A 14,792-nucleotide genomic window follows, 5' to 3' on the forward strand; every position below is an offset into this window, starting at 1 on the left:
TTTACAAGGAGACAGTGAAGAAAAATCCAGCCACCGTTGTCTGCGTTCTCAGATCAGCAAAGCTGAGTCACAGAAGATAAATGCTCCTTCACACAGCACAGACAACTTCTGCCTATTCTGTGGGCCAGGAGTCATCTCCATCTCTCTGTAGGAACTTTTTTCGATTAGTCACCACTTTGCTTGTTTTGATTGCCTTTTATATGAGGGCAGAGGTGATTTTTGTATAGCTTTATCACCCTCAAATTTACTTGAGTGAATAAGAATTTAATAAATTTTTTTTTTTTTTTTCAAAGATGCCGTTTTATTCCTGTTTTTAAAAACATAAGCCTGTCTGTAAATGTTAATGTTACATAAAGAAGATACTGCCCTTGAACATCAACAGTTGTGCAGGGACTGGGAAGCTCAGTGCCTGCATCCTTTCCCCGCGGCAGCGTTCCCTTTCTGCCCAGTGGGATGGGCACCAGGCAGGATGTGCCGTGGGGAGGACCCAAAGCAGACAATGGGTGACGAACACACACAGCACAACGTGAGGAAAGCTGTTCTGATAAAGTCAGGAAGAAGCTCTGCTGCTGTGGAAGGGTAAATTTTCAAAAATTATGAATTACTGTTTAAAACCACTTATAAGCACTGGGAGGCAATGTTAATAAATCTTTATGCTCCTTTTGAAGCTCAGAGTGCAATGCTGACATTACAGAGGTATGGCCAAAAACTGTACTCTTGGGACCTAATCCAAAGACCATTGGAATGAACACAAAGAGTCCCACAAACTTCAGTGGATGTGGATCAGGCTGTCAGTTCCTTATTGCTATTTATTCAGTTCTATGTTGTTTAAATTTTCTTTCATTTTAAGCAACTGGATTTACTAGGAGTTAGGGTGACCGTAACTGCATCTAACAGAGGATCAAAATGACCCAGTTTGTTGAGAAAAGTGTGTAAACTCTCCCTGAAACATTAATTTCTTGCCTGTGATCACTGAGCCGGAGCTGCGTGGCTGATAATAGAGACTGATTTGCCTCAATGTAATTCCAGCACAGCTGGTCCCCTCTCTTTTTGCTGGTTTAGACAGAAAGTGAGAGAGCAGTGAGGAGATAATTGATCTCTAGAGCCTGACGACCCAGTTATAATAAAGGGGAAAGGGCTCCTGCAGATGTGAGGAGAGAGAGAAACAGGCCAAGGCCAAAATTAATAGCAGACATTACTCCAGACATGAAATACAGTGGAGGAAGGCAGGGGTGAAAGAAAAGTGCTTGCTGTATCATGACAGAAAAGGATGTAATACAGAAACCCCAAAGTACAGCAGAACTTTTTGGGAAGGTTAATTTGTAGTGTTAAGAACATTTATGTTTAAAAGAACTATTTTAAAGAACTATTTATGTATCCCTTTTAGGATCGTTTCATCTATGTATCCTTGTTTGGATTCAGTATCAGATTGGTACATCCCCTTGATACACCAGTAGGATACCCTGCAGCAGAGCGGCCTGTTAAGATAGCACTGGGATTTACAGGGTTTGGGTGGTGGAGCTGGGGGGGGCTTGGCTAATGTCAGTTCACAAGATGCAGGAGCTTGACCTTTGCTCCCAGCTCCATTACCACCTTTCTCTTCCAATTCCCCCTGGGTTTTATAGAGGTTACTTTCAGCTCCCGGTTTTAAAATGGTAACAAGACAGTTAATGTAAGGTATTTTGAAAGTTAATGTTTAAAGTGCTTTAGCATACCTAGATAACTGTGCTATATGGGACAAACCTGGACCTCCATGAGCTTTTTTCCCCGCAGTTAAGGAGTCACAAAGTGTAACCAGCTTGTAAGCAAATACATGGGATGGGGCTAAAGCACCGCTCGCTCTCTGTGGTGGTTCTGAGAACTTCCCTTCCATCATTCACAGCAACACAAAATCTCTTGCTCCTCCTGCTCCTCTAGGACTGCAAAACATACAACTGGGGACAGAGCTTACATCGTGTTCCCTGACTGCATGTCATACACTGATCAGAATCAGGAAGAGGAGAAGTAAATTCTAGACAAAGCATTTTTGGACTCCCAGGATATGGGTGCAATCTGAAGCTTGGGCAGACTTCAAAAGACTAAAAATAAATGGCAAATTCTTATTGGTTAGTTCAAAAGTTGCTAATTTTAATCATAAAACTACCAGGATAGGGTGCTTCTATGCTATTCAACAAGGCAGTATAAAGATACAGCTCAGAACCAAATGGCATAACTTACTGACATACTTTTTTTTAACATATCCCTTTTTTTAAATCTCCTGTGTCAGTTACACTCTCAAATCTGCTGTAAGAGGGTTCACTTTGAGAAGAGAGATGCTGTAGTATCAGAAAATAACTGTGAAGTTGGAAAGCCTGGGAAAAAAATCATTCATGAGGGAACATGCCAAATACTAATCTTCAGTGGGTGTGAGTGGAAAAGGTGATTTTTGAGGGATCTAGAGTTCTAAGCAGCCAGCACTTCTGCAGCACGTAGAGCTGTGTTTTACCTCGTTTCACAGGGACTGGGCAGAAGTTCGTGTTGCAGGCTCTCAGGACTGCTGGTTTCTGATGGGGCAAGCACCCAGAAGCTGGTCTCCCTTGGCGCAGGCACTGTACGCTCCGGGTCTGCACTCCCCCTCCACACGTTACTGTGCACTGTGGAGAGGAAGAAAGTAAAAGCCTTATTTCATTATAGAGACTCTCTGGGAGCCTGTGAAAGCCAAAGGAGGAACTTTCAGGGGCTTTGGATGAGACTTTCAAAGAGAGAGAGGTCAGGATCGGATGCGTTGCTATTCAGCAATCCCCATCAGGACCAGCTTTTCAAAGACGTGTGCATCTGTTCTCCCTCCCAAAAGTTTGGTTATTTAAGGACTCAGCTGAAAATTTGGTTCCTTACTTAGGCATGGAGACAGAAACTGAACATTTTAGAAAACCTGTTCCTGATTGTCTGCACTGATTTCTTTTGAACTCTGGGCCTCTGGGCCCAATCCTGCTTTCTGAACAGAGATAAAACTCCCTCTGGAACCACAATTATGGCGGTATCTGGGGAAAAACACTATGTGTTTGCAGGAAGATCTATGAAGTATTTTAAAATGAATAAGCCTTACTTGTATGTGTTTCATGAAAAGTTGTCTTTAAGATAAATGTGATCATTTTCATCTGATTACAATTGTCAGACATACATTGTTTCATGTAAATGTTATTAAATGAGTGTGTGTCTCATTGATATGTGACTCATAAAGCAGATAAGTTCCAGAAATACAGAAGCTTGTTTGCAAGAATGTAGAAACAAATACAGACTGATCCCGTAATTAATCATAGTATTTAGGGAATTCCAGGCAATCTGTGCAGATGCTCAAATACATTGTGCACGTAGATATGTAATAGTTCAACCACAGTGCAGTTCGGAGAAAGTGCTGGAAAATGAGCATGGAATGTGGTGCCTCTCGAGCATGAATAACATTTTTAGGTGACATTCTTCAGTTTCAGGACAAAGAAATGAGCTGCACCAAAGTACATGATGGATGTGGACCAGCTGCATCATGTTTCAGTGGCTGAGTGGTGTGACCTTCTTTAGGAAATGGCTATGTGCAGGAGACACCTGTGGACTGTTAGCACTGGTGATACCTCCTCCATACCATCGGACCATCGACTACAGCACGATGTAAAACTGGATTTAGCTTTAATCTCGGTAGCTTAATCTTTTAATCTTGGGAGGTGAGAGTTTCCCATTCCTACCTGCTGCCAGGGTGAGGAGTACCAGCCAGACACCATGTTATACAGCGTTTGGGATGGACAGGCTCCCTTGTTACAGGCTTCTTCCAGGTCGATGTTTGGTTTCTTGATGTTTCTACATCTCCTCTGAGGAAAGGTGATCAACTTGCCGTGGGTGCTTTTCTCACCGCATTTCAGTTCTCGCTTTTGCACACCTGGGCCACAGGATGTTGAACACTGCAAAGGCAGAGCATGCCTATTAAATCTATAGAAACATATTCAGATAAAGGAGAATATGCTTTGTGCAAGAGACCCCAAATTATGTGAAACTACAAAAGCGTTATAAACCTAACCCCACAAAGACCATGTTCCATAATGTGTAAACTGAAATTTGAATCAGTGAAAGTCATGAAAAAGAAAGACATCGGGGTGCATCTAACTACATCTGGATATAAAGAACTCTGCTTTTATAGTGGTTTGCCTACAACACCTGATCTTCAAGTGACAGCTCAGCTTTCTTTCCCCCACAGGGTTTGTGTGTGTCCCCGAGTCAACGTTTCCAACCCAAAGGTGGGCAGGGAGTCCTGTAACGGCACTGCTTTACCTCGCTCCAGGAAGAAATCACCCACTGGAGTCGGTCGTTCTTGGGGCAGCGGCCGAGCACGCAGGTCTGCTGGGACTCAGGTTTGTGGTCTCTGCTGCACATACTTTCAGGCAAGATTTTAACCTTGGGAGAACCAGTACTTTTGCAGTAGACATCCCGTTTCTTAACACCTCTCCCACAAGTCTTGGAGCACTGCGATGGAAAGAAATGCTCATTTGAACCAGAGGAAATGAAAATTGGCATTATTTGTATTTTACAGCAGAGCATAAAAACCATGGCTAATGTGCTGTGTAGCTGCCATTACTATATAAGTGTATAAGAAATTCTATTGGTAATTAAGTAACACTAACATCTGTATGTCACTTCTAAAACATTGTTCTAAGTGTTTTCTTAATGTAAACTATGAACTCTTGCAGCCCCCATGTAGAACAGATAAGTAATATCTCTCTTCCGTAGATGAGGTAAGTCGGAGTTGGGAGCTTTTTTCCCCGGACAGCAGAGTTGAAAGCTGGTCCTAAACCTCCCATCGCAACATCTCCCACGGCAAGATGTTCTCAGCTATTTGTTATTTTGTCCTCACCTTGGCCTAGAGGGATGAGATAGAGGCAGAGAAAACTACCCAGGGAATCTCTGCATAACCAAACGCATCTCACTACAAGAGTCTGATGCAGACAATGGTTTGAAGATACTTCAATTGCCAAGATTACAACTGAAGCTTACGACAAGTCACCAGTGAATAAATACACATTTCTGAACTGTGGTTCAGTTGAAAAGGCATCTACAGTTTTCCTTGCCGTAGCATAAAACAAACTGCAGGAATGAGCCATTTCTGATGAAATGAAGAAATAAATAGCCCCAAAATAATGCTGCCAGCTTTCTACCTTCTTACATCCTCTTTGAACTGTTCTTCTTTTTGCTAATAATTAAAGGGCACATTCCAAGGCAGAATCCTGCACTATCACTGCCTGTATTAAATCAAACAAATGTTTTCAAAAGATTCCATGAAGGCAGAGTTGTACTCAGGATGCAACAGAAATATCTCATGCTGAAAATGGTTTTAATCTTTCCCCTAAACAAACAAAAAACTCCTTTCATTTAAAATTACTCTGATTTGTGTAGAGAGGCTGGGTATTTTGCATTTTTTTCCCTCTTAACTCCCTTGAGCCTGTGATAGAACAGCTTTCAGCTGAATCTTAAAATCTTCACTAACTTGTTCAATAGGCCTGGTCAGTCCATTTCAGCAGGACTTGCTGACTTAATTTTCATAGGCTTATTTGAAAATTCCAACTTGAACTGTGCACATCCTGAACAGGAGGAAAATGGATTTTTTAATGTTCTTTTTTTTTTAATTTAGAGGAAGGAAAGTTTGAAAGTGTGACTGTTTAAAGACTTTGCTCTTCCTTTTTAAGTATCTAACCATCATACCTGATCTTTATCATCTCCTACCACACTAATGTTTCCTTCACATACAGTAGAAGAAAAGTGTCTGAGTGTTAAAACTCTGTTCCGATGGACTACTGAGTAGTTACTCATTGGTCATGGTACATTACAGGGCACTCCCCTGGAGAGGCAATCTGTGCTTCTCAGTGGGGAATGCTTAGGTCACGATGTTCCTGAGTAACTCCTAAAGAGTAACAATACCAGGAAGTATACACAGATCTAATAGATTTTTCAGTAAATTTGAATCTGACATGAATCTCACTAAATGAGGATGGAAAAGTAAAAATAACATAGCTCCTTTTGATGTAAGTGTACTGTCAGCTCGCTCTTAAATCCCGTATTTCCCTGTACTTCATTTATCCTTAGATTACCAGTCTGTCCCAGCATCCACAGCAGTGAAAGAGAGAGCAGAGATGTGGTTGGTGTCAGCCCATGTGTGTTTTTTAGCCCAGGCTGGTTTAACATCAGGGAGCTGCAGGTTTGGGAAGCAGGGTGTGTACACACAGGAATCTGCCCGGGGGCCTCATGCCCCTCATGGCAATTAACTGCAGCAGTGCTCTGTTTGCAGTAGAATAGTTATTCCAGCAAAGGCAAAAAGCACAGAAGGGATTAGTGAACGTGTAAATCACAAATTTATCAACCCACAATTCACATATGTGTGTGCATCAATATGCAACTCTAACCCCAAATATTTCTTCATTCCTTGACTGCCTGTCATCTCTGAGAAAAGCTCATATTGCTGGGAAGTAACCTCAGAGGGAGGTTAATGGCTTTGAAGAATTGATAGAGCCTTAAGTTACGAGACCAGAAATAAATTATCCATCTGTTTGTATGTACCAAAAATGACACCACGTGTCCCCTTCCAGCAAGCCCTGTCCGAGCACTTGTGAAGTCTAGTTAAAATATATACACAGTTTACATACTATCTTCATGAACTGAGTCACTTGCAAAATACTGATGTTCACAAAGTGCACTATTCTCTTAGAGCAGAATTTGGGCAATATTTTCATTATGCCAGCAGACAAAAAATGTAAGTTTATCTCCAGATTACCTGAGACCATAGGCCGGGGCTCCACTGGGGCGGGCAGTCCTGACTATTGCACATCTGCAGCTGTGTCGGGGTGCTGACAGGACACAGCGCGTGGGCCACGACCTCCTCCCTTTGGAAAGCCCTCTTCTGCACACACTGAATGACACGGCTCTGTTGCCCTCCTCCACAGGATTTGCTGCACGCGCTCCATTCGCCTGCTGACCAGCTTAAAGGTGAAAGAAAATGTGTGTTAGAAACACAGGAGTCCAATTAGCTTTACAAAATCAATACATAGGAGCCACCTATCAAATGGGGGTTATTCAGGAATTCTGCTTGGCCTGATCTCCCGATGTTCTGGTATCTGCCCAGGCAATCAAAAAGCCTTAGTTACAGATCTATCTTCAAAGCACAAAGCAAAGAATGAAATCTAAGTCACACAACTAGAAAAACTAGTATTACTTATTTACAGTTTTCATCTGCCAGAACCAGCTTGCCTATGAATCTGGAATTCCACAGGGACTCAGAGAGATGCTGCCATTGAGGCTGGTGGAGTATGTGGACGATCTAAGGGTCTGGCTAACAAATCACCATTCCTTTTTAACCATGCCTACATTTTTCATTGAAAAAAACCTCTCTAAACCAGGAAAAGAATACTGGTTTCTAAAGAAATGGTGGGATGATCACTTCTGTCACTTTAGCTGCTGAAGAGACCTCCAAACAGACTAACAGACCCGAGGCCAAAGTTAGATGGAGAGTTCTGTAAATTTGTAAGATTTGATTATTGGAAAGTTCTGCCAAGATCTGGTACATTTTTTCCTTTTTACACCTCTCTCAGAAGATGGGGCAGGGGAGGAGGATTCACCTCAGCTGGCAGGAGGGAGAAGCTGCTGTGGTGGGGGAAGAACAGGGGCCGGTTGAGCCGAGCGTGTACCTCCCAGTGCATTTGTGCGTCGATACACTCACACGGGGCGACAAGTGCTGGCGTGGGGCTGTCCACTGGTATTTATGTCAAACCTCACTGGCCTCTGTTCACAAAAAGAACTCGCTTGCTAAAATCAGCAGCCCTGTCATTAGTGTCTGGAAGATTTAAATGTCCCCAGACTAATAAATTTGGCAGACAGATGCTGTAGAATCTAAATAAAACAGGAAATTTAACCAGCAAAAGCTGTTGGGCAAATCTATACTGTCCCAGACACGCTTCACTTACGCATCATGTCACCAAAGTTACACAAAGTCTGAAAACTTATTGCCAATTCTTAGGATTAAGTTCAGTTTGGCAATGTCGGTAGCTGCTCAATATTCCTATGACTGAGGCCCTGAGTGGGACCCCAGCCTTTGTGGGACACTTCACAAGTACAACCAAGTGTCTTTGTCCTCGAAGCCTTGCAACAAAAGACCATAAATAACAAAAGATAGGAAAACAGAAATGAAGAAACAAAGGAAATTATGAATGACTAAATGATTGCTCGTTGAGAACTCTTATTCAAAGACCCAACACTGAATTTAAACATATTTTAAAACGGCAGTTTTACAAATTTTTAAGAATTTATGCCACAGAAAAGGGTCTTGTCTCAAATCCAACTGCTTGGCCTGTCCTGCTTCCCATGGTTTCTCACAGCCCCGTGACCGCTGGAGCAGCAGCTCACATACACATACAGCTGTAGTGACAAGGAAACTGTTTTTTTTCTTACTGTGTGAAAGATGAACAGCATCCCATTTGCCCCTCTGTTCACATCTGCCTGAAAACAAAGCTAATTTTAATTTTTAAAAAATAGATTAAAAGCGTATTTTGGAAAAATTCCTTTGGGAGTAGAAGAAATCCCAACTCTCCGTCTAGTAACTTCAGTAACTGCCAAAAGTAGTGGGAAATATAAAAAGCGCTAATTTCAGGACAAAGAAATATTAATGTGAAAAGTCAGTAGTTATGTAATTGCAGAACATGTCAGAAGTTTCCTTTTTGTCTGATTTATAAATATTTGGACTATTGCAATGCAGACTTCTGGGAAAAAAGTTATAGTTTTAATCCCTTTTACAACTTTTAATTAGTTCACCTTGATGTTTCTGACATCAGTGATTGGTAGAATAACCAAAAGTGTGCGTTTTAAAAGTTTGTTCACCATAGCTGCCCAGAAAGTTCCTCTCTTAACAAATGAGAGGGCAATAAACCTACTTTAATGTCGTCTAGTAAACTGCCATTTTCCAAGATTATCTGGGCTGCAATCCAAGAGTATCTTTCATTAGCTCAAATAACTAAATAATTATGAGCAGATTTGGCAGCTCTGAAATCCAGCAACAGTGTGCAGTAACGATGCCTTTCTGTGTTCTTACCGTTGGGACAGTAGTTTGTTCCTACTCAGACTAATAAGTCTTTGTTCTTATGCAGCAATTATTCCTCGCTGACCTTTATAAGTCTGGAGCCTCTTTTATGTCACAAACTGACACGCTTGTATCTCATCTGTTATTCACCTCCTTCCCTTGCCTATTGTGCCGACTATATTTGTGTTTGCTTTATTTGCTGCCTATTAAGCATTCTTTGTTTCCTCTGTGGAATTTATTAATGCTACATTTTGTGATGTTGGCAGTCTGGGATTTAGGGGAAACACTACATGCCATGACTTTCTGGGCAGATTGCTCGGCAGAGATATTCTGGCATAGTTTCACTCAGCCAAATGGTAATCTGTTAATTTAAGACATGGTCTTACACGTAGATCCTCCATACATTAATATATCCTAAGGATTTTAAAAATAATTAATTCTTTACTTGAATTGTTTTCCCCTAAAGGTGGCTTGGGGCTTAATGGTTTTTCCTTTTGTACTCTTTATAGCATTCAAGTCATTAATTGTGCTTTAAAATAGTAAATCTAAGACTATCAGAGCAATTTCAGCATGAAAGCATTGCACTGCATGTCAAAATGGATAATCAGCATTTTCAGTGACTGGTACATCACTGAGTGTTCACCATTCATGGGGATCTCTGTTTAATAGAAATGGAAATCTTGTGTGTGGCCAATAGAATCGAGTATGAATTTGGTGAAGCTTTCTATCCTAACAGTGCCACATCAACACCAGGTAAGCATAAACAGCTTAAACAGACTCCTGGGAACATCACAGACAGGACATTTCTGTGTACACGATACCGAGTTCATTGGATAAAGATAGTTCTGGCAGAAGATAAGTCGCAAATGAGAAGATTGTATTTGGCTACAAAGATTACTTAAAATTGGTATTGAGAAAATCATGTGGCTAAATGCGATCTAAAGAAACTGCTGAAGCAGGGACATGGGGCTCTCATGTCACATGTTACCATTAGTTAAACCTTATCTCTATCGTTTTGTGGTCATAGTGTATAATTTGCCATTTGGATTTTGTGTACTCTGCTGTAATCTTCAAATTTTGCAGGAAATTCCAAACTATTACTGGACTATTTTTCAGTATGTTCAACATATTGCAAACTATGGATTTTATGTAAAAACAAAGCCACTGCAGAACATACACATCTTTTTGCTTTGCCCCACCATCCTCTTCTGGACTGGAGGAGATGGGGAATGCTTCCTATTAAACTCCATTAAATGTGGTATTTCATGAAGTATGGGAACGGGCTTAGCCAGTTGCTTTTACCACCCATTGCTTTTATCACCACAGAGTAAAACCGGCAGATGACGCCGGGTCTAGAGCTTTCCTGCATTTCCTCTGCCTTCTCCTGCCTCTGTTCTTCAATGTATCTTCAACTGTCTCTATTTCTCACAGAAGCACACAATTTTTTCAACATATTGCTTTAGAAAATCTTGTGTTCTGGCAGTCAAAATGTCTTGTCCAACATAATACAGCTTTTCTGATCTTTGGTATAAAATTAAAGCAATGCTAAGGTTGCGGACTCGGGAATCCAAAAGTGAAAACATCCGCAGAAGAAAGATGGCCAAAGTGTCCTTAAATCTACCCATTTATTTCTAAGGCACAGAATACTGTGTTTAATTATATGAGCACACAACTTTTTTTACCAAGGGACCCCTACCACAGCTACTATAAATCAGTGTAACTCCCTTGTTTTTAAAGGAGTTCTATTGATTTAGACCAGCTGGATTCTAAATGCTTATCTATATGTCACTGTCTTCCTTTGCATCTCACCTTTCTTATGTCTTTTAGAAAATAAGATTGTTCACAGAGGCAATGTCTTCATATTTGCTTTTGTGGGCACCAGGAGCATTGCCGACGATTTATTTGGTTTAGATAGTCCTCTTCTCAGTAAATATATATATATATAATACCCTGTGGGACGTTTTGTCCAAAAATCACTAATTACACTTCACAAGATTCTTTTAACCTAATCTAATATGTGGAATCTGAGTCACGGGGCCAAGCTTCCACACGGGGAGTAGCACTTTACTCAGGAAATGGTCTTATTGATTCAAGGTGAGAAAAGGTGGCGGCACAGGCCCCTAAGTAACTGAGATTTACTCGGTGTCACATAGCTAACCCCAGCACGGTGACAGAGCCGCACACAGACCTCAGGAGGCCTCGCTTAGCAACCTTAGAAATACCGCCTCCGTTATTATCATTGGGCAGAAGCCTACACAACTTACATTTTTAAACAATTACTGGTTTATGTTACAGAATAAAAGTGGGTTCATCTAGCAGAGTATACAGCTCTGTTGGAGAGGACTTCTTTCGTGGCAAACTCAGTCATGAGGCACAGCGAAAAGGTACAAAAATAAAGAGAACTTACTATGCTGGGCAGGGATTAGTATTGCAGAGTTTGGTTTCAGTTAAAGGCTTCATCCTTGGGCCACAAAGGGAGGAATTCACTCGTGTACGATGATCTTCTAAACAAATTGCTTTTGCTGTAATGTGTCCTGTGGAAGTATTAGAAAAAAAATACAGTAAAATAAATGTTTACTCAAAATATAACATTCACTCAAAATATAAGAGAAAAAGTAGTAGGGAAGAGTATTAACTAAACAAGTCCAAGCTCATCCTTGGTACAATTCCACTGACTTCAACTAAATAAAATAGGATTTAATTTGGCAACATGTTTTTAACATTAATTTCCTTCTCTGTAACACAGGTACTGTTGAAGTCAGATGAAACATTTTAGTTATAAACAGCATATTTGCAGAATCTTCCTCCAGCGAAAATCAGTAATTCTTCAAATCCTGATTCCCTGCAGGAAGTAGCAGCGCTTGCTGAGAGCTCTCCTTGTGCTTGAAAACTGCAACAAAACATTTTGCAACTTTTTACAGTCCATCCTTACAGACTTCAGAATTCTGCAGATTCCTGGACCTCAACTCTGCCCAGTGTCAGCGTCAGGACAGATTACAGAGGAGACTACAGATGCCCTCAGAGATGAGGTGATTTTATGGCTTCAGCTTTTAATGGAGACGTATCATTCACCTCACACACGGTTCATTGGGCACAGCAAGTCAGATTTGGAAACACAGTTGTTTCCATCATCTTTATATCCGTGCTGCAACCTCCCGTTGTTGTAAAGGGAAGCAAGAAAAATACAGTTGTCATATTTTATGTCTGCAGTGCTCCTGGTGGGGCATTCTTCCATAAACACTTTGCTGCAAGGCCGTGAAGCCTGACAACACACTAACAAGATATTCCTGAATTTCACCTGGACTTTTTTTTACCAGTACAGGAGCATAACATGGCATTTCCTTGGGCACCCAGTTCTGTTCTTTGGTATTAAAGACAACTGCACTATATAGTCTTATTTATATGACCCAGTTCCAATTTAAAGGCTACTAAAATTTTAATTCTCAATTCTTTTTGCAGGACTTCTGTCATGCCAGTTTTCTGCTTTCATCACAGCCCAGAATTATTTTCACTGACAGAACATCCAGGATTTAGAAAAACAAATAGATGGTCTGCACAAAGCAAATACCTAGAGGAATATGGTAATAAGAAATCCTCAGCTTATATAAAATTTCAGACTCTGACCTGGCAGAACTCAAATATTTGTAATTAAACAGGGAGAAGATCAGGGTGCAACTGTCAGTAAAGGTCTTAACAATATTTTGGTCTTCAATTATTCTGTACAGGTAAGATAAATTTTACTTGTTATTTGATATCTTTCTATGTTCCCAAATTACAACAACATCAAAGCACGTACTTAATTCCCACATTACTTCAACAGTAGGGTGTTACGTGCATTGGATTGACCTACAGAAAAAAGACTGAGTCACCACAAGTGACATAAATTGAGACTGGCATGATATTTCTTTTTACTATAAAGGAAGTAGAAGGTACTTCATCTATGTTATAAAGTTGTCAGATAAAAAAATAAGGACCAGGTGTAACCCCCTGTATGTATGGATACACATTTGCAAAATTAAAGGCAGCTGAACTGTTTGATATGCTTTAAAAAAAAGTGAAAAAGAAAAGGATCGGCAATTGGAAAGTTACCTACCACCACCACAGGTAGCTGAGCACTCTGACTGCACCGTCACCCAGGAGTAGCTGTGCTTTTTGACTGATGTCTTGTTTTCATTGTTGGTTTTGGAAAACGTATATTCCCAAGCAATCCCAGGATTTTTGCCTTGTAATAGGATCTATGGAGGGGTATTTGGGGTTTGTTTAAGACAAAAAAAAAAAGGGGGGGAGGGGGTAAAAAAAATAAAATTATTCTGTCATTCTGAAGGAAGATGAACTAAACATGATACACACAATATATTTCTACACAACTTTTTGTGAAAGAACTTCCAGGAGACCTAATTTTTAGATAAACTAAATACCATCAAAATAATTCCTAAACAGCAAAATGTTCCCTTGGACTAACACCTGCAGGGCGTGTAACAGACGAGTGCAGAAATGCACGGTTCAGCGTAACGCTCCTTTAGATCACAGTCCTGGTGAGGCAGAAATGCCTTCAAGTAGGTATGAAACCTGCAGAGACTTTGGGCAGTGCGGTGTTAGCCCCAGCAAAGGGCCCATCCCTGAGTGTCTGTGAGGGAAGAAGGACTGGAAAATCTTTTATTCATGATTTTAGCATAATGTGTTAGAAAATTTATGCACGGTGTGATTACTGAATATAATAACAATCTTTGCATTTAACTTTGGGAGCCCAGCTCTCAGGGGTTGTACTATTTTAGTGGTGAATTATATTGCAGTTTTCATATAGGCAACTTCCTAAAATTCACTACATTTATTTCAAGTCTGAGTTATAATCAATGCAAGATGCATGAACATCTGACACATACCTAAATTTGGGGCGAAATGTCTATTTAACAACATTTATTTTAGAAACTATTTTTGGCAGCAAAGTGCCTTTATATTCAAACTTAATAGAAAAAGTGCAAGAGTTTACAGTTACAGAGCTCTACTTAAAGTTTTAAATCTTCTCCAGTATGGATCTGGTCATGGGAATATAAAGAGCAGGTGCAGTTAATCTCAGTTCCTAAATATGCTTTCTGATAAGCATTAGCATTTCAACTGCAGTTTGAGTCTATGCTAATGACTACCATTCAAAATACTAATAAAATACTAGTTAAGTTCCCATGATATCTAACCTGAGTGCTTGAGCAATCCGTGTAGGCAGAACTGATCTCTGTATAAACTGATTTCATGAAATACCAACAAATGTGCATTTATGTCATTTAAGAGCTAGAAATATAATAATATTTTGAAATGTAGCCAAGGGTTTTAAAGTATTCTGAAAATGTACCTATTGGAAAACAGAAACTACACATGACAGTGAAAATTCAGACAAAATTTACATGACCTGCAGCTCAATAATGTTGAACACATGAAGGAGCTGGACTGCATAATGTTTACTTTTCTAGGAGAAAGATAAACGGATGCTGTATTTTATATCCTCAGTAGCCAAAGATTTTATTTCAGTCAGTGAACCTTAATCCAAACTGAGAATAGAGCAATTAGGACTGTAAAAGGTAGAATACTTCCAAATGAATTGGAGAGTAAGTGCTTTCTTGTTGGAAGGTTCAGATTAGAAGATCCTCCAACCACAGGAAAATTAAAGTATTTAATGTGAAATTTTTCATCTCACCCATCCAAGGTGAGATGCATT

At 40.2% G+C, this 14,792-nt stretch overlaps 1 protein-coding gene across 4 annotated transcripts in view; it reads right to left on the reverse strand.

The window, feature by feature from the left end:
• Nucleotides 1–14,792, reverse strand: part of ADAMTS18 (ADAM metallopeptidase with thrombospondin type 1 motif 18) — a 185,420-nt gene that overhangs the window by 3,190 nt on the left and 167,438 nt on the right. For all 4 annotated transcript variants that reach the window (XM_014942567.1, XM_014942568.1, XM_014942566.1 and 1 more), the window contains 6 exons: nucleotides 13,176–13,317; nucleotides 11,490–11,616; nucleotides 6,788–6,992; nucleotides 4,297–4,488; nucleotides 3,717–3,929; nucleotides 2,486–2,633 (listed from right to left, as the gene is read on the reverse strand). In XM_014942567.1, coding sequence (XP_014798053.1) covers nucleotides 2,486–2,633; nucleotides 3,717–3,929; nucleotides 4,297–4,488; nucleotides 6,788–6,992; nucleotides 11,490–11,616; nucleotides 13,176–13,317 — 1,027 coding nt within the window. The remainder of the gene's footprint in view (nucleotides 1–2,485; nucleotides 2,634–3,716; nucleotides 3,930–4,296; nucleotides 4,489–6,787; nucleotides 6,993–11,489; nucleotides 11,617–13,175; nucleotides 13,318–14,792) is intronic.

Source organism: Calidris pugnax, unplaced genomic scaffold, assembly GCF_001431845.1.
Source record: "Calidris pugnax isolate Ruff unplaced genomic scaffold, ASM143184v1 scaffold28, whole genome shotgun sequence".
NCBI lineage: Eukaryota > Metazoa > Chordata > Aves > Charadriiformes > Scolopacidae > Calidris > Calidris pugnax.